The 27605-nt window shown below is 39.8% G+C and overlaps 1 protein-coding gene across 3 annotated transcripts in view; it reads right to left on the bottom strand.

The window, feature by feature from the left end:
• The window catches only part of BTC (betacellulin), a 45229-nt gene extending 21603 nt beyond the window's left edge, over positions 1-23626 (bottom strand). The window contains exon 1 of one of the 3 annotated variants that reach the window (XM_036022128.1): positions 23067-23626. In XM_036022128.1, the coding sequence (XP_035878021.1) occupies positions 23067-23124 (58 nt within the window). In that variant the 5' untranslated portion in view covers positions 23125-23626. The remainder of the gene's footprint in view (positions 1-23066) is intronic. The other 2 variants (XM_036022134.1, XM_036022123.1) reach the window with 2 other exon arrangements.
• Between the last annotated feature and the right edge of the window lie 3979 nt (positions 23627-27605).

Here is a 27605-nt window from a genome sequence, read left to right as displayed (position 1 = left end):
TAATCAATGAAATTTGGCATTGACTGAACATTAGATATATTAAGAAACTGTTATAGTTTAAAGTGTGACAGTGATACTGTGGTTTAGGTTAGAAAAGAGTCCATATATCTTAGATACTTATATTTAAATATTTATTAATAAAATTAGTGTGTCTGAGATTTGCTTTAAAATAACCCCATAAGGAAAGGGGGTGCAAGACAATGAGACAACATTATACATAACACAAGATTGGGCACAAATTAATAACTGTTGAAGCTGGGTGGTGGGTATATCAAGATTCACCATGCTGTTCTCTCTACTTTTATGTATATGGGTACATGTTTATAAAAAGAAGTTGTAGGTCACCTTCTGGTCAAGTTGGCACGTAGGTAAATGCAGTACTTGCATCATCTCACAACCACATCAAAAATACAACTAAACTAGAGAACAACCATCATTCAGTAAGTACCATGTGAAATCTAGCTGAACAGATGTCTTACAACTAAGGATATAAAGAAGCCACATTGAGACTGGTAGGAGGGGTGGAGACACAAAACAAGCTGGTCTCACATGCATGTGTGGTGTATACACATTGGGAGTGATATCTTAGCTGCGGAGGTCTCCCCACAGGAGTGAGAGGTCCCAACCCTAAACCATACCCCCAGCCCGGGGTTCCAGTACTGGGAAGAGAAATCCTCATAACTCCTGGCTATAAAAACCAGTGGAGATTGACTCTGAGCCACTGCTTAGGCTTACTCAGACTCACTGACTCAGAGTTCCAGTGTTGAGGCAGCAGCTTAAAAAGTACCAGGGACATAGGGGGAGGAACTGATGTATCTGGCATCAGGTCGAGAATTAGAGGGACAGTTTTTGTCCCAACAGAAGTGCTGGCAGAAGCCATTGTTCCTTTTCTGAGCCCTTCTCTCACATACAGCTGTTAGGGGTTGTATCTGAGTCTCCATTGACCTGACTATCATGGTTTTCCCTGCCCTAGTGATTCCCTGAGACCCAACCCCAACAACTGGTAGGCCCACCCAAGCTATTTCCAGTGGCTTTTCCATACAAATGGCCTATCCTGGCTCATGCTTCAGGCTTTTCTAAAGCCTCTCAGACAAGCAGCATCTGGCCTCAGTATGCCCTGTACCACTTGCTAAGTGACCCCAGGCCTGGCACTGTAGCAGCTAGATTTGGTTTGCAGTTTGGCCTCTCCTGGGCAGCTCCAAGCCCAACAAAAATAGCATCCATCTGCATATCACTTGTAGCTCATGCTGGGTGACCCCAGGCAGAACACAGGCAGTGGCTGACCTTGGCCTGTACCTCTTGGGAGACCTGAGAGCTAGCACACTCAGTAGGCAGGTTCAGACCATGTTGGAACACCACCCAACCACCTCCACAAGCAACACACTCAAGGGGCAAACTCAGTGGGCACCAGAGTCCCACTGTAGTAAGTCTTGCTGCCTTGGGTAAGCCCCTGTATAGCTGATCCTCCTCAGTGGTCACAGCTACTCCTTGCAGCTGATTGGCCTTGGGGCAAATCTCTTCCATTGATGTACCAACATTAACTAATGTCCAACTACAATAGGAGTGTGTATACAGCCCACATAGTGGTGGGGGGCACACCTGGAGTGCTCAGCTTGAGTGAACAGGGAGGCTGTGTCACTGAACCCTAAAAGACACCTATTACATGAGGTACTCTACTAAGCCTGGGAGATTTAGCAGTTCTACCTAATACATAGAAACAGACACAGAGAGGCTGCCAAAAGTGAGGAGACAAAGAAACATGGCCCAAATGAAAGAATAGAACAAAACTCCAGAAAAAGAACTAGACAAAGTAGAGACAAGCAATCTACTAGATGCAGAGGTCAAAACACTGGTTATAAGGATGTCAATGAACTTAGGAGAAAAGTAGATGGACTCAAAGAGGCCCACACTAAGATACACCATAATTAAAATGCCAAAGGTTAAAGACAAAGAGAGAATCTTAAAAGCAGCAAGGGAGATACTGTTAGTTACCTACAAGGGAGCTCTGATAAGACTGTCAGTTGATTTATCAACAGAAAATTTGCAGGCCAGAGGGATTGGCAAGAACTATTCAAAGTGATGAAAAGCAAGGATCTACAACCAAGATTACTCTAACGAGCAAAGCTATCACTTAGAATCAAAGGACAGATAAAGAGCTTCCCAGACAAGAAAAAGCTAAAATAGTTCATCACCACCAAACCAGTATTACATGAAATGTTAGAGTCCTCTTTAAAAGAAGAAGAAAAGGAAAAAAGAAGATAAAAATATGAACAATAAAATGGCAAGAAATATATGTCTAACTACAATTGAATCTGAAAAACAAAGAAGCAGACCAGAAACAGACTCATAGATACAATACAGAGAACATCTTGTGGGGGAGGATGAAAAAGATGAAGGGATTAAGAAGTACAAATTGGGACTAATAGAATAGTCATGAGATTGTAAAGCAGAACCTAGGGAATATAGTCAATAATGTTCTAATAACTATGTATGATGTCACATGGGCAGGATGAGCACTCTGTAAGTTATATAATGTCTAATCACTGGGGTATACACCTGAAACTAATATAATAATATATGTCCACTGTAATTAAAAAGTAAAAAACGATTTAAATAAAAGAAGTTGGAGAAGAGGGGCACCTGGGAGGGTGGAGATAAGGTGGCTTGGGAGTTACCTGGTCCTGAGGTCATGAGCTGTTTTACCATGTTGCAGCCATGTGCATTGGTGCATTGGTAGGCTTCATGATTTCTCAGTTTTGTCTTTGGCAAAGTAACGATAATTATTTTTTCTTCTTTAGAAGATTGTTGTGAGGGCTCAACCAGGTAAGCATACAAAGCACTTAACAGTCCTGGCATGTAATCAATTCTCAATTAAATTACTCATTACTATGTAATTGGCAGTCATAGAACAACTTGCTTGCTTGTCAGGTTGACGTTTATACATCTAGCCAATGGTTTAACTGCATGTGTCCTCTGATTCAGGTCAGTTCAACAAACATCCATGAGCATCCAGAAACACACAGGTTTTTAGGACATGCTCTACCCTCAAAGTGCTCCAAAGCTACTAAGGCAGGTAATCAGCCAACCAATTAACCATAATACAAGTGATAGTACTGCAGCAGAGAACAGTAGTATCTAGTCAGTTCAAAGATCATTAGAGTTTCAGAAAGAAGCCTTTCAAAAGAGAGATTCTTTTCCATTTATCAAGTGAGAAACAGTTTTTTATTTTTTGAAAGGTGGTAACTAGCATTGGAAACAGTAAATAGAAATGGAGACTGAAATCCACTTGGTGACGAGTGAATTCCCGCTTCCTTTTAGAGTAAAATCCAGCATTCTGTGCGCTAAAAGCAAACAAAACAAAACAAAACAAAACAAAAATGCAAAAAATATATACATGCTTAAATATAGTAATTTTTGGTCTAGTAATTTTTCTTAACAGAATAATTCAAGATACATAAAAAGATTTAGCTACAAAAATTCCCTACATGAAATGGGTTTTAAAAAATAGGAATTACCTAAATATCTAACCACAGAGAACTGACTAAACATATGGAACTATTTTCATGCAGCAAAATGCTATTCAGCCATAAAAATAATTTTCAAATATTAACAGAACATTTCAGTACACTCCTAAGTAAGACAAGCAGGTGCTAGAACAGAAATGTGCTGTGATCTGTGTGTTTGTTTGCACGTGTGAGTGATAAGGGTCAAAAGACCCATATAGATGGTCCAAATTTTCCCTATTTGCACTTTCTAATTTTGCTACTAGCATGTTTTCTATGTTGCAACAAGAAAAAAGGGAGTGACTCTTTTTTCTTTAAGGCACAGTTTGGCCACCAAATTTCTGGATTTTTCATATTGTTTATCCCAACACCTAGCCACCTCTTTTCACACTTGGAGCAAACCAGAAACAATCACGTCAGGCTTCTCAAGCACAGGAATTATATGATAGTCATCTTTCTAATTTTGGTGTCTAACAAAGAACACAATGAATATTCAACAAATTTTGAAAGGATGAATAAATTAATCTATAAATAAACAAACAAAACCTTCAAACTGAAAAATCCCAATATAAATTTATAGTAAAACATTAACCAGTTTCATTACTATTATAAAACAGGTTTAATTCATTTAAAAAATCTCATACATGGGCTTTCTTCATGGGCAGAATCAGGTGACCTTAATTCTGCAGTTAATTTGTTCTGATGGTGGGAATTAAAAACAAATAAACAAACAAACACTAAATCTCATAGTGATTCAATATCTGCAAACTGAGGATGACAATACCTCCTCAAGGTTATTGTAAATATTGAAATAATATAAGAAAAGGCACATGATTTGCACATAGCATACAATTTGTAGTCTATCTGTCCCCTTTCCCACTATTGTTTATAATATAATCCATCATTCCCCACTTCTATGTAAGAGAGGGCATTCTGATTCCATTGAAATACTTCCCTGGGCCTCTGAACCTTCTGGTTGGCTGAAGCTTGTGCCCTTTCTCTGTTCTGCTAAAGTTCACCCCACATGCTAGCATTAGCTGGCAAATGTACAACCCTGGGAAGAACCCCTGGAAGGGACTCATGGGGAAGAGACATTCAAGGGGAAGCCAGACCCCAAGCACTATCCCTCCTATGCTCACCCAACCACATTCATGTCATAACCTGGTGGCCATGAACCAAATCCAGCCTAAAGAACCATTTTCTTAGTCTACGGTTTAAAAAAATTGAATCAAGGCAATTCATGTTAAACATGGATTTTTCTGCTTCCATTGAAAAAACAGAAGGTCTGGTAACATAGGTCTGAAATACCTTCATGATAAAACTGGATGGAACTAAGTAGCAGGTGACACTGTTTGATCCCACAGACCCCCTCAGGCTTGCCATGTTCATTCTTTTTAACTGCCTAGACTCCAACAGGCATTTCAACTTGTAATCTGTGTGAAATGACTCAGAAATCAGAGAGATGCTCACAAAACCATCTAATCAATACTGAAGGCTGCTTCAGAGAGAAAGGATACTCCTGTTCCATCTATAATTCAATAAATATATTAAACACTATGTGTTTGGCACTGGAGCAAGACACCGAAGGTTTAAGGATAACAGATATTATCACTAGCCTCAAGAAACATATTCTGGCAATGAAGAGAGACACACAAATCTTTAAAGTATCGTGTAATAACCACAGCAACAGAGGAAATACAGGAGTAACTCAAGGTGGAGAATGAACTCTGCCTAGCAGCAAAGACTTCATGGAGAAGGTGAGGGGTTTTTAATGAGGAATAAATGATTATTTCAGACATCAATTAATCACTTCTAGAAAATAAAAACTGTGTAAGCAAGATAACAGAATCACAGCACATTATTAGTTTCAACAGTAGACCATCTTTACATGGTAGTAATAATGTAAATACTGACAATTCAACAAAAAATTGTCATAAAATCAGGGCCAGTAATTTGCCCACACACACCAGTATGGCAGGAAAGTACGGTGCAATGCTATGCTATTTGCTGTCATAAATTTTTTAGTACTATATGATTTTTAAAAATCTACGCATATTTATTACACTATTAAAAATAAAGTTAGTTTTTGAGAAAGGGATCCAGTCGTAATTACCAGGACACTCCACACAAAAGGGACAGCTTGTAAAAAGATGTTGCAGAAGTGGCGCAACACATCCAGCTTGTCTGGGGGGTGGGTGGCACTGTGGTGGAAGGGGGGCTGGAAAGCAGGAGGAAACAATGGCCCAAGACCCAAATTATACTGTTTGAATTCTGTTATGCAGCTAAAATGGGTCATGGAAAACTTTTAAGTGAGAAACAACGTAATCATCTAATCACTTTTTTTTTTTTTTAACGTGGAAGAGTTTACTTTACTACCAAACAGGTGACTCAGACACATCGAACTCAAGGTGGTGGCACTGGGTATGGAGGAGAAGAAATGAGTGTGAGAGATCGCCACACACTAAAGTATACAAGACGTGGTGACCAGTAGGATGGGGTGGGAAGTGAAGGAAAGGGGACACAGGATGACTCCAGAGTCTGCAGCTTTAGTGACTGGCTGGATTGTGGAAACACTCACAGATATAAGGCATGCAAAAAGACAAACAGGTTGCGAGTTGCTATAGATTATTATTTTTGTTGGAACCTGAATCTCAATGTGATGGTGTTAGGAGATGGGCCTTTGAGGGTGATTAGGTCATGAGGGTGGAGCCCTCATGAATGGAATCAGGGGCCTTGTAATACAGACCCTGAGAAATCCTTTGTCTTTTCCGCCATGTGAGCAGAGAGAAGGCATTTGTCTGTAAATCAAGATGCAGGTCCTTACCAGACACTGAATCTGCCAGTGCCTTCATTTGGAAATTTGCAGCCTCCACAATTGTGACAAATAAATGTTTGTTGTTTGCCCAGTCTGTGGTATTTTGTTATAGCAGCCAAAAGTGGGTAAGACAGGAATAGACAATAAAATTCAACTTTGGATACTCTGAGACTTGAAATGACTGTGGCTTGTCTAGGATATATTATCAGGTGTCCAACCTACAGCTCGCAGGCTGCATGCAGGCCAGGATGGCTATGAATGTAGCCCAACACAAAATCATAAATTTACTTAACACCTTTTTTTTTTGCTCAGCAGTTTTTGTTAGTGTTACTATATTTAATGTGTGGCCCAAGACAACTCTTCTTCCAGTGTGTCCCAGAGATGCCAAAAGGTTGGACACCCAGAACTCTACAGGAAAGTCAAAGCTACAGGTTCTACATTTGGGAGTCATGGGAAATAAACTAGAATTTCATGCCACAGAAGTGGGTCTCTCAGATGGAGCCATTTGAAAAAAAGAAAGAAGATTAAGGACAGAATCTTGAAGAACACCAATACGATACAGGGGCAGAAAGAGAAATGTCCTCAGGTGACTGAGAAGGAGTAGCCACTGAGTTTTCCTACAAGAGTTTGATCAACAGTGTAAAAAAACTGAAGGGGAATTGAAGATAAGAACTGAAACACATTCTTTGGATTTGCAACCAAAAAGCACTAGTAATATATTGCTAGAAAAATATTAGTGGCATGTAGAGGATGCAAATAATTGCAGATTGTGCTTCAGAGATGTTGAAATTAAAAAGGGAGTGATAGATCAGTCAATATGCACAGGAAAAAGTAAGTTGCTTTGTTTTTATTTCAAATGTGAGAGAAAATTGACAAAAAGAAGCCAAAGGTATAGAAGAGAGGCAAAGAATGAATTATCAGTAGATGCAGAAAACCTGGGGAAGTTTAGCAGCGAGTCAGGGCCTCCCCTGCAGTTATAGTAGCCCTCCCCCCTTATCCACAGAGCATATTCCAAGACCCAAGGGTGCCTGAAGCCTCAGATAGTCCCAAAAACCTTATTTTTCTCCTATACATAAGGTTTAATTTATAAATTAGACACAGTAAGATATTAACAACAACAACAATAAAATAGAACAATTATAACAATATACTGTAATGAAAGTTACATTGGCATTATTAAGTAAGTTAGCACTGCGATATATCTATAGTTGAGTTAATAACTGAGACTGCTACTAAGTGACTAGCGGGTGGGATGTGTCCACAGTGCAGACTGGCTGGAAAAAGGGATGGCTCACTTCTCCAGGCAAGACAAAAAAGGAAGGCACAAGGTGTTGTCATGCTATTCTGAGTGACAAGCAATTTAAAATTTATAAATTAGTTATTTCTAGAATGCTCAATTTAATATTTTTGGGCTGCAGTTGACTGCAGGTAACTAAAAGCGCAGAAAACAGAACTTTGGATAAGGGGGGACCACTGTAAAGTCCTTTGCAGTCAAAGCTAGCAATTCTGCCAAACATAAATTTATTTAGAGTGAATGAAAAGCCTTTAGAGAATAAGAGCTTAAACTTACTTTATACTCTGTACATCTCACCTCATTATTGAAGGAAATCCAAGTTCTGGCTTAAAATGAATGGGAAACATCCAATGGGTTTCTCAGTTTTCACACTACTGCTACTTTGGGCTAATTCTTTATTGCAGGAGGCTATGCACTGTGGGGTGATTGGTAGTATCCCTGACTTTTACTCTCTAGATGCTAGTAATATCCCACCACCACCCCTCCCTTTACTTGTCAGTTGTTGCAATCCAAAATGTCTCCAGACGTTTCCAAGTGTCCCTGGGAGAAAAAATTTCTGTGATTTGGAGCCATTGTAATTCTCTCCAAACTGCTTCAGTATTTTTAATTCAATATATGGCTTTCATTTTGTTTCTACTGCTTTAAGTTAATTGCACATTTCCAAAGTCTCAAATTTTGACATCTCAAAAAGTTTATTAGGGAAAGTATCATTATATTATGACAAGATCATCAGACTCATTTTCAACTCACTAAGTGATTTGAGTTAATTAATGAACTATCATGACCTTTTCCTAAAAAAGAAAAAAATTAGAATAATAAATTTCCTGCCCATCCCACCATCTAATTAATGAAAATCAAATTTAAAAATACAGTAAAATTATTTGTAAAGGAACATACATTATTACAATAATAGTTATCTTTATCAGAGAAAGTATGGATTGTATCTTAGAGAAAATATGGTACTTGGATGTGAAAAACATAAAATTTTCATTCAAGAGGGCCACTCATTTTATATTTCAGAATTAGTAAGAACATTAGAGGCATTAAGATCTGTTACCTACCAAATCTCAAGTCCCCTAAAATTATCTCTTGGGAGAACTAATCAATCCCATCTTTAAAATGTCAGTATAGAGATTTCACTCTCTTCTAAGACATCTAATTTCAGTGAGACCATTCATCCATTCTTTCAATCACAGCCATTCATACATTCAAGAATTTATTAAGCACCTATTTCTTAAGCTCTACAAATGAATCTTGATGTTGAGCTGGTTTTTCCCTTCTGTAATTTTACTCTGCTCATTACAATCACTTGGAATAAGTTTAATATCTTGTTTTGCATGAGAGATTCTCATGTACTTGAAGCCAATTATCAACTTTTCCTGAAAGAATTTCTCTTCTTTAGGATGTGTTGGTTCCTTCAACTGTATTTTACCTGACATCATCAAGACCCTTGTAAACCTTGTCACTGTTCCCTAAATGCAAGGTCAGAATTAGTGCCATTGCACATGGTCTGTCAAAGACAGAATAAGTGGGGCTCTTAGTCCTCCCATTGTGGTCACCATATTTCTGATAATGCAGCCCCATAGAATCTGCTTTCATTAGTTGTCTCATTAAATACTGGGGGTTTATTTAGCTTATATTAAAATTAAGTTACTATTTTTTGTACTGCTGGAAAGCAGTGTATTGATAGGTTTATTTGTTCTGTTCTGTTTCATTTTTATTTTTTACCTAAAAAAAGATTTTGCACTTGGCTCTTTGAAAAGTTATTGTGTTAGACTTCACTCATCATTCGAATTATTTCACAATTTTTGTTTTCTTATTCTTTCATTCAATCATACCTCCCTGCTTCACATGACCTGAAGAATTTCTCAGATGCATTAAAGCAAAAACAACAAAATAATGTTATGTTAGCTTATTTACTAAGTGACTGAAAATTGAGTTGCTATTTCCAGGACTAATTATTTTACTTTATTTTTAAAATTTTAATAGTTAATTTTTAGTGTATTTTTTCCATTACTATTTATCTCCCCATACTCTCTTCCTCCTCCATCCACCCTCCTCCACCCCTGCCATGCTTACACTGTTGTCCGCGTCCACGAGTTTTCTTTTTTGCTCAACCCCAGATCTGTCAGCTTGTTCACTACCTATGAGTCTGTCTCTATTTTGCTTATTAGTTTTTAAATATCAACTCCACTCATAAAATTATAAACAAAAAGGAAAAAGAAACCCATTTCTCCTTCAGTGAGTCAAAGCTCCATTTACTTTATGCCCTTTGAGATTTGCAAATTAAAAATTACAGAATGTATTAAAAGTGTTATTATCCCCATCAGCCAGCATGGGGAATGAAGTCATTGGGAACAATACAAGCATTGAAAGAGACACAGCATGACAAGGAGCATGACCCACGGTCTCAAAGTCACTGCTAAAGCTGAGGTAAGTTGTACACCAGCTGGGTCAACTATTTAAAAAGATCAAATGTGACCAACCTAAACAGTCTTGTACGTTGTGTTTGCCTCATCTCTGAGCTGACTTTTCCATTTTTTAGAGCCAAATGTATTTTATGCAGGGTGGGACAAAAGTAGGTTTACAGTTGTTCATATGGAAAATAATATAATAATTAATAAATGATGATACAAGAATAAGCTGTGTTTTATGTACTCACAACTGCAAACTTACTTTTATCCAACCCTATATTTTAAAAATAAATACATCATTATCATAAAGTTTCCATTATTTCATATTCTGATAGTTTATGACATTTTTTTAGATATCCTGATGTCTACTTTGTGTCTAACAGGCCCAGTGACTTCCTATTACATCATATCAATTTTATTTTAGTATTTGAACCTCATTCCATTCCCCATCAGAAAATCTAACTGTGAATCCAAGGTGAATTTATCTATCTTTGAATATAAGCAGAAGTTGGAAGAGTATTTTATAGTGAAATGAACTTTAATTTATCTTAGAAGGAAGCTGTATAGATTAGTGATACAAGGATAGGTTTGGAGACAAATGAAATGAATTTGAATCCTGGATGTGGCTTTTAATCACTAGTTTTGTGATTATGATTAAGTTATTCAACAATAAGCTGCAGAGGTCCCTCCTGTAAACTGAGGCTCACAATATATAACTTAGATGGTAAAGACTTAGCTATGTGCTTAAAGAAATGAAAAAATAAATTATGAATTATTAACCTTGGTAATGTTTGGCACAAGGTAGTCACTCAACAAAATAGCAGCTATAAGAGACCTGAAATAAGAAAAAAGAATACTAATTACTCCAGTAAAACAGATTTCCACTGTCATAAATGACTATTGACAAATTTCTATCTTTATGGTGTGATTTGATTTGTGTATAAAACATGTTTATGAAATAAACCACAAAAGACAAATACACATACATATGTAATCTATAGTAGGCAGTGTGTTTCTACGTATGTGCTTTGTGAGGCAAAACTGTTTGTACCTAAACTGGTCTTTCCACATGCTGTTTCTTTCCAGTGTGTGTGTTTTTTTAAAGAGATTTGAAGTGAATGCGCCTCAACTGACTAATAGTGACATGGTGTCTTCTATGTGTATGGTTCTTTGTATTCTCAGTACGGTTCTGCCAGTGACTCAGCCTACTGTTTATGTCAGATGAGATTACTGATTCAGTTAGTTGGTTAAGTGATTCAGTGACACAAATATAGCAGATAAAGTCAGATCTGAGATGGAACTATTTAAAAACCAACTGGATTATAAAGCATATACTCTGATTTTGGAAAAATTATGTTTTTAAAGTTTAAATCAACATTTAGAATAAAAACTATAAGCATCTGGGGAATTTTCCCATTACATCTTTATTGTCAAGAATAAAAACAGAACCCTGAGTATGCATACCATACACAGAGCATTTTCCAACTCCAAAAAGAGAGCATCCAACATGCAGGTGACAAAATACGAGGGGGTAGAAATGATGTTTAACATTGGGCTTGTGGTTGGCTGGGACAGGCAGTGTGAGATAGGTAAAATTTGATATTGGTGTTCTCCATTTTTTCTGCTATCTTTTGTTGTTGCTTTTTTTTTCCCTCCTATACACCACATCCTCATACTATTTTAACAATCCTCCGAATAGAGCATAATTATTTAATATATTTCCCTTTCTAATTGTATTTGACTTTAAAGCAGACCTGCAAAGTGGACAAATTAAGTACCTGAAAAGAAATACACTAAAATCAAGCGCCCCAACCTGGGTCTTCTGGAAAGCAGAGCCTGCAATACAGATTAAGGGGTTATCACTTATTTTGGAGTTACAAGCTCTGGGCTGTAAGAATGAGGAAAGAGGAAATGAAGTAAAAAGAAGGAGGCAGAGCAATGCAATGTGAGCACCCATCATGCTGCGGACAGATCCAAAGTGAACCCCAGAGACAGAAATTTGCTCAGAAGACATGTTCACTCACACAGCTCTGTAACACATTCAAAAAGGAACTGTGCCTTGAGTGAGTCCATGGAAAAAGAACGAAGGAGGAATTTGTCTGTTGCAATCACTTTCATCATCCATTTCCTACTGGACAAAATTTCCCTTGTAGGGTGCTCACTCTGGTTCCATAGTGAGTGAGAAACCAGAACTCATGTCCTGGGACATGATGTTGTATCCAAGTCCACAAAGAGGGGTGACTTGGTATGGGTAGGGAACAGAGCAGGAGACAATGGAGGTAGTTGAAAGGGTCTTAAGAGGTACACAATATTGGTGTTCCAACACAGTGAGGATTTAGGACATCTCATAGAGAGCCATGTTCCAGGTCAAGGAGGGATTTGGGGAAAACATCACAGGCCCTAGAGAACTGCCTATTCAGTGAAACTGAGAGACAGGCATCTGGATTTTCAGGGTCAGGAAGGGAAGCAGAGACAAGGACAGAGAAACAAGAAGAGGATTTCCAGAAATAGTTCATGTCCATTCAAAATTAGGAAAGTAGAATATGAGCTACTTTCTCCTCCAATGTAAAATTCTATTCCAAATAGTAGAATCAATACTTGCTGTTTAAGAAAGGCTAAGAATGATGGATAACACTTTTTCTTAACTCACAAAAGTACTCCATGATCGTATTTTTAAAGCCCGGAATGGGAAGTAATTTAACAACCTGTCACTGTAAACTCATATGTCTGAAAACTGTCAACACCACAATAACGCATCTGCCAGTAAATCAACCTCTTTTGTTTTCACCATGGTTGTTACTAAATCTGTGACAACAATGACTAAACTGAGTGGGACGCCGTAATAATGTAGAGCTAGTTTCTTAGAAATCATCAGGTGTCAAAATTTGACTTTTTGATTCCTATTCCTTTATGATAATACCAGATCAGACAGTCAGACATTGTGATAGTTTAAATGAAAAGCTCGAGGGCTCAATGAATTCCATAGTAGTTCAAACGGAAGAGGCAAAAAGTACTAAGGAAAAAGAGTAGTTTGCTTGGGAGGATTCTCCAAGTGGAAAGTGAGGAGGAAGAGTGGAGTTGGCCTTTGGATCTAGCGGTAGCACAGCCTTTGACCCATGAGGAAACAGTCATCAGACTTAATGGTAAGGAAAAGACCATAGGGTTTGGAATAGCTGCTTAACTAACCCTAAAAGACAAAACAAACGAAATACAGATTTTAGGTCCATAAAACTGAGTCAGGATAAGCCAACCCAACTTAATGTTAATTCATTAATATCTTTGTTGATTAAACTATCTGTAGAGACCAGATATAAGCAAACAGATGAACAAATAACTATTTTAATATATCTTAATATATCTTAAATGCTAGGTATACAAAAAAGTGAATTCTACAGGAATTCTAAAAAGAGGCAATGTGTTAAATGAAAACATAGGGGAAAGTTTCACTGAAGCTGGTAACTACACAGGAACAAAGGTAATGAATGACATAGAAATGGGCTCGGTATGTTTGGGAGGCAATGAATAAAGCTGTCCCGCTGAGGTAAAAAATTATACAAAGGAGAATTAAGAAACAAGGGCCTTCTTGATATGTCCAGTGAGGATGTGAAATAATTCAACTGATTTCCTTGTGTGACCTATGAAAGTAAGACATTAAGAAATGGTCACATTTTTCCAGCTGAAGCTTTACAATGTCTGTTCGCCACATCCTGAAAGACAGATTCCCAGTTAAGGATGTGACTAGTCTAGAAAACCATTCATTAAGCATTTAATTGTGGTGAATGCCATTGGATAAAAATTAGTTAACAAAGAATGGGATATGTTTTCTTAGTTATGCTTTTGCAAAGGCAAATGAGAAGTATAGCTTATTATTCTTGTGTGTAGTTTTATCTCAAATCTAAATGACACTTCCAGTCACTCTTTTTACACTCCACTATAAATTGTCATTTGTTTAAGAAAAATTAGAGGATTTTCTCACAGATGTTTTCTATTAATAGATGGCAATGTTAGAAATGTGCCTTCTGAAATATTTGAAATTTTGTTAATATAATTTATCAATTATAGTCATGCTGGGGATTTTTCCCTTCACAATTGGATCCCAATTGATAATTATTATCTTAATATTTAGTAAGATATAAAGAATGCTGGGATTTTAAGGCAAAAACTGAGCCTGGAGCATCAGATTGGTACTGTACCCCAAGATGAGGATCATAAGAACCTAGTTTTGAGGGGGAAATCTTAACTGATTTTTAAAAGATCCTTCACCTTTGATTTCCCGGGCCCCCAAGTGCCCTAGTTTTCTATTTCTTTCCAGAGAAATCTGCTGACAATTTCTTAGTTTGAACTTCTACCTACCAATCTCCAGAGCATTCCTGAAATGCGGTAACATCATCCTGATTTCTTAGAGATGTGAGAATCCTTAGTTGTCATTCAGTTCACCTCCTATCTCACCAAGGAATCTCCTCTGCACGACTTCCTGTCAGTGTCATCCAGACACACATGCCAGGCATGGGAAGCTCAGCACATCCCAAGTCAGTGGGTTTCACATTTTTAAGGCTCTACTTGGAAGAAAATTCCTCCTACATAAATGTGACATTTGCCTTCCTGGAATTAATTAATACAAGTTGTGCCCTCAGAATTAAACAGAGAGTAACTTTGTTAAGATAACTTTTTAACTATTTGAAGTTGACTCTCATAAACCAAAACATTCTCTTTTCTACCGCCCACTCCAGCTTCTATCCTCTCAGCCCTGTGTGTCTGTGTGTGTGTCTGTGTGTTTGTCCTCTTCAGTCACCACCAATCACTCGTCTCTCATCTTTTAAGAGCCCCAATCATTTCCTCATAGCTCACTCATCAGTGGCATTTCTTGAGCCTCAGCCTCCTCCATCTCCACAGTATTTGATATAGTTGACCTTCCCAACTCTTATATTTACAATCCACCTCCACTTTTGGATTCCTGAATTGTCCTTCCCTTTTCACTCAACTCTGTCAGCTCTTTTTCTGACTTCCACACCATAAATATGGGTTCCATCAGCACTCTACTCTCAGTACTTTTTTCATTTTCTTATTGTGTTAAAATAAATGTAACATAAAACATATTATCTTAACCATTTTTAAATGCATGGTTCAGTAGTATCATTCATATTGTTGTTTAACCATCACCACCATCCATCTCCAAAAACTTCTTCATTTTGCAAAACTGAATCTCTAGACCCACTAAATAATAACTCCCAAATCTCTCCTCTCCTGGCCCCTGGCAACCAACTTCCTACTTTCTGTCTCTATGATTTTGATTTTGTCTCCTTTTTATATAATGCTATTCAATCACAAAATACCCATGAACTAAGTATCTGAACAAATATTTCCTGAGGATTTATTGTGTGGTAGACATTGTGTTAGATCCTGAAATTACAGTGAACTAAATTATTCATTTAAATTTTCATTCTTATTTTCTAAGTAGGTGAGTGTCCAAACAGACTAGTCATTAGAATCTTCTATAAAGGCTTTTAAAAATAATAATAATAAACTTTATTTTGAAAGACAGGTCTCCCCCACTATCTAAAAGTAGAATATTCTTATGAAAACTTTCATAAGCTGAAATGGCATAGAGTAAAGAAGCAATGACCTTAGAACACATCTTGCTCATGGATATACAGAATAAATCGAGATGAAGCACAGATGCTCACAGACACAGTAAAAAGCTACAGGGGCTTGAAGCTAAGATGTTGCATGTAGTTCCTGTAGTTCTAGGGTGAGAAGCTTGGTGGCACTCTCACTGCTTCTTCCACTGTGAGGGCTGGCTGCAAAACACTAAATGCTATTTTCGCTTTTCACCTTTTTCACAAAAGCAAAAACCTTTGAATTTCTCTCACTTATCAAAAACAGGTACTAATGTATCTCTTTTGTAAACATGAGGTAGTATAAAGTGAACTTTTGAAAAGTGAAGGATACCTGTAATTTTAGATTTACAGGAAGGTGCTAAGTATAGAGCATTCCTGTACACCCTCATGTACTTTTCTTTCCTCTGATGAATCATCTTGAATTATCATGGTACATTTATCAAAACTAAGAACCAACATTGATGCATTACTAGTGACTAAACTCAAGGCTTTATTCTGTTTTCACCAATTTTCTATCAATATCATTTTCCTGTGTCAAGATTCCTAGTGTCCTCTGGTCTGTGACAGGTGCTCAGTCTTTCTTTATTTTTTTATGACTTTATTAACAATTTTAATGAGTACTGGTCAGATATGCTGTAGAATAGCTGTCAATTTTGGGTTTGTCTGATGTTTTTGTAAATATTGGACCAGAGTTTTGGGTTTTTAGAGTGAATACTACAAAGAAGTGTACCTCTCATCACATCATATGAGGAGTACGTGATAACTATATGGTATCACGGGTGATGTTAACCCTGACCACTTGGTTAAGGTACCGTTTGCCAGATTTTTGCACTTGAAAGTTATTATTTTTCCTTTTTATGCTCTATTCTTTGGAAGCGAGTAACTAAGTCCAGCGTATATTCAAAGAGGACAAGGAATTAAGCTCCACATTCTGAAGAGGCAGTTTCTACATACATGATTTGCAATTATTCTGTAAGGAAATTTTTTCTTCTCCTGGAAAGTCTTTATACAGTTGTATTTATAGGAATATATTTGCCAGGCTTTAGTAGGTCTGGGAGAGGCCTTATGATGTGCTTTTTATATTCTTGCAGGTTTGGGTTCCATCTCTGCTCTATTTGAAGTCAGCTTCTATGCATACTTCCAAATGTTCACAGACATTTGAATGTTTCCAAAATAGTTCACATCCCCACAGGGGGAAAAGGCTGCTCTAATTTACATATGTATCATAAAGTGTTTGTTTCTCTCCGGTTAGCAGTCTCAGAGACAGTTTTACTTCTTTCTCCCCCTTTCTTACCTACACACGGCTTGTCATTATATCCTATTGAATTTATTTCTTTCTCTTCATTGCCTGGCCCAGACTTTCTGGGCTAGTTAACAGCAGCTTTCTCTTTACTTGCCTCTTATTATATTAACCTCTCTTTTTCTTATCTAATCTGCACACTAAAACCAATATTTAAACCACCACATGCTCTGTATTATTCCCCTACTGAAAAATACCACAATAGCTTCCCATTATTCATTAGCACTGCATGTCTAAGAAAGAAGCCCTCTGATATGACATTATTAAGTTAAGTACAGCTAAATGAATAAATAAACCCATGATTTTCCAAAGAGGAAAATACCATTCTAGTAACTCAGCCTGTTATACAACCAAATTGGGCACCAAATAAGGCTGAACATAAGCATTGTTCAACCTTTTTGTCACTGTTTTGGAGTCAAAGCTTCTAATCTATAGGTCGGATAAATAATATACTACATATCCTCAAAAAATGTAAAGAATGAATACAAGTACTTCATGGCCATTTGACTTAGCCTTGGTGATAAACAAAGTATGTTATTACCTAATTGATGCGAATTAAGATTAAACACCCTGTCTCTCTTCAACCTTCTAAAAAATTGTCTCCCTATTTCTTTGGATTCTAGTAATTAGAATTCATTTGAGCTACAAGATTTCTTTTTCCAGATACAGATATGCCTGGGAAAGCTCACAGTCATTAGCAGTACAAAGCATACCCATTTCAAAAAGACAGCTTCCTTCTTAAATTGTAGTTGGGAGTACTCCTGACCAATGAGACTGCAGATTCTTTGTGGATCCGGGGGTCTGTCGGAACAATTTTGGAAGTGTATCATGACCATGGCTTAAACCTGAACTGCAAGGAGCCTGGATTCTGGCTTGTCTGGACCCTCCTGGGAAGTCACTGATCCTAATGGAGATGTTTACAAGCATAGTTCATGGATCACTGAGGGTGACTTGGGTGTACAGCTTGGTGCCTGTCCCTCTGACTGTCCTCTGGCCCAGCCTCCTAGTGACATTCATGTCTGTGTCCTGACATGAGCTGACTACAATGAAAGGGTGAGAAAGAAAACAAGATGAAGTTTTCCCACCAGACTGTCTGCGCACTTAAGGAGCACAGGAGCCCTGGGAAGAGTGGTCTCCCCAGAGAAGAAGAATGCCAGAGGTCTGGGCCGCTGGGCCAGGCATAAGGACTCCTGTCCTTGGCACCTTCAGTTTTGGCACAGACATTGGCAGGCCAAACACCAGCAGGGCACTGCAAAATATGCCAGCGGTACTGGGGTCTTCCAGAAATTTGGGGGAATTTCCACACAGCAAGATAGAATAGAGAAATGGCAAAAACTGGTTTGTAACAATTGTTAATATGCAAGTATGGCCTGCAAAACCTGAGGTTTTAGAAAAGAGGGGGAAAAGCTAAAAAAAAACCTACAAACGTTCTTTTAAGTCCAAAGTACAGCTGAAAGGCAAATCCTAAAATCTTCCAGTATTTGGGGCTTCAGTTGCTTCGTTTGAATGATGGGAATTTTACCTGCTGCCACCTTCTGCTTTATAACTCCAAAGCTAGATATTACATCATGAAGACATTCGTGCTTTCAGTAGAACTTAAAACCGGCTTGCAAATATTAATGTTTTAGATTTCAATAAGGAGAATATATTTTTTGACTTTAAACCTCACTCATTTTTTGAAAAGAAACACTTTCCCCTTTTTTGTTTGTTATAATTTTAGCATTATTGTTGTATAGCAAGTGGATGAGAGGGAGAAACTATAAACAGAATTGCAGAGAATGATCCAATTTCTTTAAGATGAAAAATTCACTTTAAAGAAAGTCATTACCCTCCCAGGATCAAGCCTTCTGATTCTCTGCCTGATGGTAATGATCATGTGAAACAAAGATCCCGCTACAAAGGAAATGGGCATTAAATACTATTGTAAAAAGATTTCCTTTTAAATTTCCCGATGGAAATGTTGGTTAAAGATCAGTACAGTGTCAAGTTGGTAAGAACCTTAGTCTCATCTGACGCAACCCCTTCATTTTACAAATGAGAAAAACAAAGCCCAGAAACCTCTAACTTGCAGACATCTCAGAGTCAGGGAATGAACGGCAGAGTTGGAACCAGGTCTTGCATCTGCTCAGTGCCAGTTCTCCAGCCACTTTTCACCCTCACACACATGCACAAGCACGCACACCAGTGCATCACACAGAGCATTGCTCACATGACTTTCAAAAAGGAAAATAAAATGTGACTTAAAGTAGGAATGAGACTTAAAAGTAAAGTGTGTGAGAAGGAAAGAGGACCACTTTATGGAAACACTGATGCAGGAAATTATATCCTTTGTCATCTTGCAAAGAGTGGAACTTTGGGGGATTCTAAAGACTGAATTTAATTCCCTAAGTCAGACATTCAACAGGGCAGTTGTGCATTTAGGTAGCCCTGAGTGCACAATAGCACTAGATTAGAGTTTTTTTGTTTTTCATTTCTGCTTTTTGACAGGGTTTGAGGAGAAATAAAGCACTGTGTAGCAGTAAAGGTGGAAGGATACCCATTTACCTGCAATAATCATTTCTACGATAACATTTCTGCCCACACATCTCCCCAAGTTAGGCCTGAATTAGCTGGTACCTGGATCACAGCTAGGAGACTACCAGGCCTCTGGCCCATAGCCCCTCCCCACCACACACTCCTCCCCAATGACAGACTGACCACCCTAAATCTTCGTTTGCATCATGTCACTCCCATACCCAAGACCTATGATGATGTGTGTTTAACTGTTTATTGATTCCTGTCCAAATATTTTAATGGAGCTTTTTTTGGCTCTTCATAATCTGTCTGCCTCTCATAAATTCTACTGGCAGGCTGACTGACTGTCTGATTTCCATTACCGGCCCTTCACTAAACGCTATTTCCCTCCTCTATCATTAGCCTCTTTTCCCTACTCTTTCCAATCCTACCCAAGCTTCAAGGCACCCACTCACGTCCTCCAAGCAGCAGATCTGCACCACCCCATTTCTCACTGTTGAAGCTTTGGTAGGAGGCAGCTCTCCCTTCCCTGGCTTCATGAATTTTTCCCTTATTGTGTCATATCTGTTAGTCTTGTATTCTCAATTTCAGTATAACTTCTTTTAGGGAAGAAATCACATCTTAGAAATTATGTCTTAAGCCTTCATCCCACCCCCATTCCCATATACTCCAGCATCTTGTTGACTGTGGCAGAGTCTCAGTAAATACTTTGAGTGTTGGACAGTCCAGATGAGGTGTAAGGAGAAAATGCCACCTTCACCCAGTACTGATAAAGTGTCAATACTGGTTCTGGGACTAACTTTCAGGCTCATTGCTTTTCTTGAGGCTCCACATCATCGCTCCACCACTAAATTGTTCCTGACTTCTTCCTCCTCTGCAGGATTTGTTAAATCAACCTTTTCTCTCTAACCTTGGCCGGAAGTCTGATCCACTTCCAACCAAGGTCACAACAACTATTTAACCACCTCTCTTCCTCCAAGAACACAGCCAAATGAAAGTTTCCATTTACATTCCACTTTGTTTCCCTCCATAAGAAATCCCAGGCCTCCTTAGACTTGCAGCTCCAGAAACTTCAGCTGTGAAGACTCCTCCTCTCACATTAATGCCCCAAGCCCAGGTATCCCTACGCCTCACCCCAGCTAAGCTGCAAAATACTTCTAGTTTTCCTTCTCTCTACCCCCTCAAAATGACCAGGATGTGGATGGGATGCCTTGAAGTGGTAGGATTTTCCTGCTACCTTACCACACTGGAGAGGGAAGCGAGCCTGGCTCCCAGCTGCAGAAACCTACCCCAGCACCTGAAACTCCAGCTGTCTCTCTGTTGGCACTGACTCCCAGCCTCTAGCAGGTTCCAGGCATCCTGCAACTTCTCCTCCTACCAGCCACTCTCCCTTCACACCAGGTGACCACTCCCAGTGGTCCTTAACCTAATAACCCAGATTAAACCTTGGACGTTAAGAAAAGTTTTGCCTCCTGTAATTTCTCTTTAAAGTAATAAAGAATATCAAAGGGGGACCCCCCAAAAACCCAGAATCATCTTCTGGAAGTCAGGCCTTTTGTAAATACAGGCTTCCCCCGCTAGGTGAGTATTCCAGAAACCCATCTGTATCAGTATGCTAGCTGGCACCATTGTGAGAGGCTGCGATCAGGCTCCAGTGAAATTTTTTTGAAGACTCTGTGAACGTGTTTTCCCATTTCATGATGTGCACCTGCCCGCACCATGCTGAGCGTTCAGCAGTTTTTGATCAAAATGGCATGACTCCATGCCCCAGCCACCCTATTCACCTGATCTCACACTATGCAACTTTTTTTTTGTTTCTCTGGATGAAAAAAGTCCTCAAAGGAAAAAGTTTTGCTGATGTGGAAGAGGTGAAATAAAAAATAACAAGAGCACTAAAAGGCATCAAAATCAATAATTTCAAACATTGTTTTGAGCAGTGGGAAAAAGTCTTGGTTGGTATATTGTATCAAATGGAGAGTACTTTGAAGGTGACTGAAATTCAAACATGTAAGAATAAATACACAATTCTTAGAAATAAATTCTAGTTTTTGGGTTCCCCCCTTGTACAGTCACATGCCACCTAAGGAGTTTCAGTCAACAGACAACATATTGACAGTGCCCCGTACAACTATAATGGAGCTGAAAAATTCCCATCACCCAGTGTCTTCGTAGCCATCATAATGTCATAGAGTAACACATTACTCATGTGTTTGTGGTGATGCTGGTATAAACAAACCTGCCTTGCCAGTCTTGTAAAAGTATAGCACGTACAGAACACTTGATAATGATAATGATAATAAGTGACTGTTACTAGTTTATGTATTACCTATACTACGTTTTTAAAAAGACTTTATTGATTTTTTCTAGAGAGAGGGAATGAAGGGACAAAGAGAGGGACAGAAACATCAATGTGTGGTTGTCTCTTACACACCCTCTACTAGGGGCCTGGCCCACAACCCAAGCATGTGCCCTGACTGGGAATCAAACCTGCAACCCTTTGGTTTATAGGCCAATGCTCAATCCACTGAGCCACACCAGCCAGAGCCTATACTGCACTTTTTATCATTCTTTTAGAGTTTGCTCTTTCTATTCATTAAAAAGAGCTTGCTGTCAAACAATATGCTTTGTTACACTGGCAGAAACCTTACACATCTTATGTTCACCAAGTGTCTTGATTGCATGATTTCCCCTTGTGCTTGATTTAATCTGGTGTTGTGTACAGTAACATGCTGTACAGGCTTTGCACCTAGGTATGCCATATAGCCCAAGTATGTAGTAAGCTCTACCATCTAGGTTTGTGTGAGTGCACTCTGTGATATTCACATGATGATGAAATCCACCAACAACTATGTCCCAGAATGCACATCCTGATCTAAGCAGCACTTGACTGTATTCCAAGTAAATGATCCATGTATTTCATTGGTGATGACCTAGTGAAACATGTCATTTTTTTTTCCTTTGCTTCCCTATCAGCAACAGGAGGTTCAGGTCTCAGAAGCTGTCTTTTCTCCTCTTGCTCTTCCCAATTGCCCCAGCAAGAAACAGGTGTAATAATTCTTTCCCAAGCCATGGCCAGTTCTATTTTCTCCAGAAGTCCTCTCTCTCCTACCTCTGGCACACACACCAAGCAAAGATCTCTACACCCAGCCCTCACTCCCAACCCACCCTGTAAGCCAAGGAATTCCTTTTCCGACTCTGCCCGGGATATCTTTCTCGTCCAGTCTCCTATGCTCCTTCTTTGGTAGCTTTCCCTCCCACCAGTTCTCACTCGCAGCATGGCGACCCCACTGCACCCCAAGGCTTTGAGGGCACCCCGCACGGCGACCCCGGTCCTCCTCTGTGCGCCTACAATCTGTAGCACCAGTAGCTGCGCCCCGGGTCGCTTCCTCCCTTGGACCGCCCCGCGCGCCCAGAGACAGCCCTGACAGGTGCCCAACTGCCGGACCCTTAACTTCGCCCTTTCCCAGTGGTCCAAGTTCTCTGGCCTGTCCTTGTCAGCTCCAGCGCGCCCTCGGGTCCAGATGCCAGCGCGGATCAGAGTTCCCTCCGCCTGTGACTCCACCCCAGACTTTCCTCCTGGGTCTCCAGCGCCCAGCGCGGCCACTTACCCAAGGCCAGGAGCCGTGGCAGGGAGTTGGCGCCACTGCCCGGGGCGGTGCGGTCCATCAAACCCGGGCTGCGGGGCCCGGCAGGCCTTAGACCAGCCGCCCGCCTCTTTCTGTGCGGCTTTTCCAGGCCACCAGCGTCCAAGGGGGCGCCTGGAAACGAATCCTGGAGCCAGTAGGAAACGAAACTACTCTGCAGGCTGGAACCCTGGCTACAGGGCAGGCAAACACCCAGGGCGGCGGCCACCAGCTCCCTGAGTGTCGCTGGGAGGAGGGAGTCTCCTATTTATTCTGCTGCTTTGCACACACCCCACCAGCGAGGAGCAGGACGTGTTGGTGGTAGTCTCCAGGTTGTTCCCACCCAAATTAACCCACACCCACACTCGAGTTCATATTGGGGCTGCCCTCGGGCCAGCTCAGCCACTCCACCTGCTGGGTCGCACCTGACTGTTCCAGTCCCTCCGCCTTGGGGAGTAAACAGGGAAGCAGCAGGAAAGAATTCACTGGAGGGGTGGCCGCTGTGCCCAACCAGGCCTGCAGGCAGCCGGGTGAGAAGCGCGCGTGGCCGAACTCCAGGAACCCGCCGAGGCAGAATCAGAGACCCAGAAGTGCTCTGGAATTTCTAACTTCTTTTATTTCAGCCAATTACTGGTCTCTTAGAGGGATCAGATCCAAGAAGCACTGTGGTTAACCGCAGGCATTTGACAATTTGCAGGCCTTTTCATTTACATATCATTTGTTGGCTAACCGGGAGTTTGGACTCACCAAGAGCTACTTCTTAGAAACTTAATTTTAATTTATCCATTTATTCATTGTATTTTCAGTGATTTATTCAATTCATTTATTAGACCTGTAAAAATAAGGAGATCGCTTTTTTGCCTGTGCCTATCTCACCACACGTCCTCTTCTGCAGAAGTGGAATCCGATCCAAGGGTTTTTTGGAACAGAAAGGCATCCTCAGAGCTTTAAAAGACAGAAATCAGCATCCAGGGTTACCCTGGGGTTTAGAAAACCCAAGGTGGTGGGGTAGACTGTTGCTGCGCCCAGATGAAAGGAGGAGGAGCGCGAGAAGCCCCGGGTTCGGCACCGTCTCCCTCCCTCTTCCTCTCTGATGTTCTCTCGCCCCTGAGGATCAGGGCCCTACGTTAAGGCATCTTTTGCTCTGAGGTGACACCCTAACCAGCAACAATCCCGCTGTCCTCCCAACAGAACGTTATTATTTTATTTTTTCCACTGGTGCTAATAAAAAATAAAGCACACCTAAGCGAAAAATACTAAATCTTTGTTTAGTATTGGGAAGTGCCACAACTTGGTGTAAATATTCATCATTCATGCTATTCAAATGGTAAATTAACTTTTTCAGGACACTAGATTATGAAATAGTGTAATTTAATATACTAAATAGGCCAGGTAAATTAATAGCCTTCCTTAGGGGCTTTATTTACTATCAGAAATAAAATAAGTACCCTGGAGAATATGCCTTCCAAATTTCCTGACACCAGAGGTTCAATCTCATTAAGATCCAGCAACTTCCTTATCCCTCCCTTCTTCCCTCCCTCCCTCTTCTTCTCCTTCTCTTCTTCCTCTTCCTCCTTCTTTTCTACCCCCCCCCCCTTCATTTACTCATGGAGGAAGGTAAATCTGGTATCCAACCATAAGCTTTGGAAGAGAAGAAAGTAAGAATTGACCTTCCTGGGGCCTCATTCTTGTGACAAAGTGTGTCTCAATGCTTTACATTGTAAATCGAGCTGTTGCTAAGAGAAGAGTGGGTCAGAGCTGTGCTGGAGTCACGAGGTAGAACTTGTGTCCCCAGCCTAGGGATGGTTCCAATGGTGTCTTGCCCATTCCAGCTTCAGGCAGGTAAAACCAGCCCTCCCAAATTCGGTATGAAGCTTAAGTGAATTCCTTTGGCAGGCCTGTAAGCATCAATCTCTTCTCCTCCCACGCAGAGCAGACTTTAGCAGGAACACTCCCCCTCCCACCCTCTGGACAGGACAATATAAGCTTGTGGTTATTTGTGGGGCATGATACAAACAGACACACATGTAGGGATAGAAAGGAAAATTTTGAATATATTCATTTTAGGTCAGCCTGTGTTCTCCAAATTATCACTTTAAGGCATTTGGTAGTGTAGAGAGACATCCTCCTGGTAATGTACATTATTTAATTCAATAAAAGTGGGTGCATGAAAAGAAATATGAATGATGAAGGACTTTTAAAATGTTTTTATAGTAAAGACACACATTAAACATTATAAATTATTAAAAATTAGTATTACAATGTGTGTAGAGGACTTTCAAATATTCTATTTGAAACTATTGAATTAGTGTCTAAGGAAATCCAGTGAAAAAAAATACTGGTCAAAAGCTATATTCAAGGGATTTTGTTTTATAATCTAGTTTTTCTGGGGAAAGGGATTATTACTGTTTTTTTCTTACCTATTTCATTATACCTTTCTTTGCAGTGTTTGGTGGGTCCATTCTTTCAGATGTATGACTCAATCTGTTTGGCTTGCTCTCTTTTTTTAATTGGCAACTCAATGTAAGTTTAGTAAATCTCAGATGTATTTTCTCTATAATATTATATCCACTAGTTTCAGCTTGCCATTATCATATTTTCCTTTGACTATATTCATACATATTCCAGAAAGACAATTTCTGATTTAAACAAACAGAGCTGCGCTTCAGTGGCGGCCCTGGTTGTAGGCTAAGTAGGAAAGCACCTAAGTGGCATGACTTTAATGCTATAATGTGACACGGCCCTGAACGCCCCTACCTAACACACCTGCCACAGTGGCCTTAACCTACATGGCTCCAGATTCCCATCAATGCAGACAGTCCTCTGGGTGGGACAACAGAGGTAGAATATTATGTAAAATTGGTTTTGGAGTTTGTTCAAACTAGAGCTGTGCCACAAAATGTCTGGATCACAAATTATTCACCTCTCTAAGCCTCCGTTTTATTACCTATCAAATGTGACAGGAATGATTTGCACAGCTTTCATGATTTGCAATGCTATATACCTCTAAGACAAGAATCTTGGGTATTAGAAATTATTCAGTGTATTATAGTTGTTATAGTATTATAGTAAGGGAGACTAGTTATGGGTTGTTGCCATGGAGACTACTTCCAGCCTGGAGAGGATGCTGGACAGGGTAATGGAGATGAAAGAACAATTCTGCGTATATTTTAAAACAAACCCAATTGATTTTTCTGATTAATTGATTGTAAGTAAAAGAGAAAGAAGCTAGGATGACCTCAAAATTTTTGGCCCAAATAAAAGAAAGAATGTAGATATGATTCACTGACAGGAGGAAAAAGCTGATTTGAGGGAGGAAATCAGGTGTTCCATTTTGGAAGCGTTACAGTCGAAATGCCAGTTAGACATCCAAGTGAAGATGTTAGTTGGACAGTTGGCATTGAGAAAAGAGATATGGGGTGGGAATTGTTCCTGTAAAGGTGTTTCAAGCCAGGACATACTGAGGGAGGGAATGGAAGGAGGGGAAAAGACAACACAGCATTGTGCCACAACACACTGCAAAATTTAAAGGTTGGAGGAGCTGAGAAAGCAGAGGAGAATGAGCAAAGAGGGCACCACAGGCAGAACAATTCCACAGTGTACACTTTCGAAAAACAGAAAGAAATACAAGTTTTCCTCCTGCCCCGTCTTCTTTTCATTTGCCCCACAACTATGAATTATTTTATTTTATTTTTTAAAGATTTTCTTTCTTTCTTTCTTTCTTTCTTTCTTTCTTTCTTTCTTTCTTTCTTTCATTCATTCTTTTTTTCGAGAGTGGAAGGGAGGGAGAAACAGAGAGAAACATCAGTGTGTGGTTGCCTCTCATGTGGCCCCGACTGGGGACCTGGCCCACAACCCAGGCATGTACCCTGACTGGGAATCGAACCTGCGACCCTTGAGTTAACAGCCTGTGCTCAATCCACTGAGCTATGACAGCCAGGGCTGAATAATTTTAAATATATGCAAATACACTCACATTTCAACACTGGATTCTTTTTTCCTTGAAAGATACAGAAAGGAAGAGGGCAGCTCTCAGTGACAGCCACACTAATCAGGTCAGAAATGGTTGGCACAGCCCCAGGTTAAAAGACAAGCTGCTGGGGTCTGATTAGTCCCCTGTAGGAGCACATTCTGGAAGCCAGGAGGGGCAACGAGGACCTCAGTGAGATCTATTTTTCTTATCCTGGAGTAACCAACCCTTTCACATTTCTATAGGAAATGACATTGGACGTGAGATGAATGGGAGTCCTCAATTACAATAAATGTCAAATCTGCACTTCTTCAAGGGCATCATGAATTTACATTCCCTTGTCTCAGGGAGACAGACTGCAAGAATAGAAGGAAAAGTAATCTTAGAAATTCAAAACTTTCTTCTTCACCCCTTGGCTTAAAAGTATTGTCAAATGAGGAAACCCTGCTGGGAAGTTGCCTGGAAGCTGAGGGCAGAAGACTGAAGCCTTAGGCTGTGCTGCACAGACCCAGGAGAAACTTCTCTCCAAAGTCTGCTGGGGCCACTTTGATTCT

The sequence above is a fragment of the Phyllostomus discolor genome, chromosome 1 (assembly GCF_004126475.2).
Source record: "Phyllostomus discolor isolate MPI-MPIP mPhyDis1 chromosome 1, mPhyDis1.pri.v3, whole genome shotgun sequence".
NCBI classification, from domain to species: domain Eukaryota; kingdom Metazoa; phylum Chordata; class Mammalia; order Chiroptera; family Phyllostomidae; genus Phyllostomus; species Phyllostomus discolor.
Note: the sequence above shows the minus strand (reverse complement) of the source record. Positions and strands in the feature narration are given on the sequence as shown.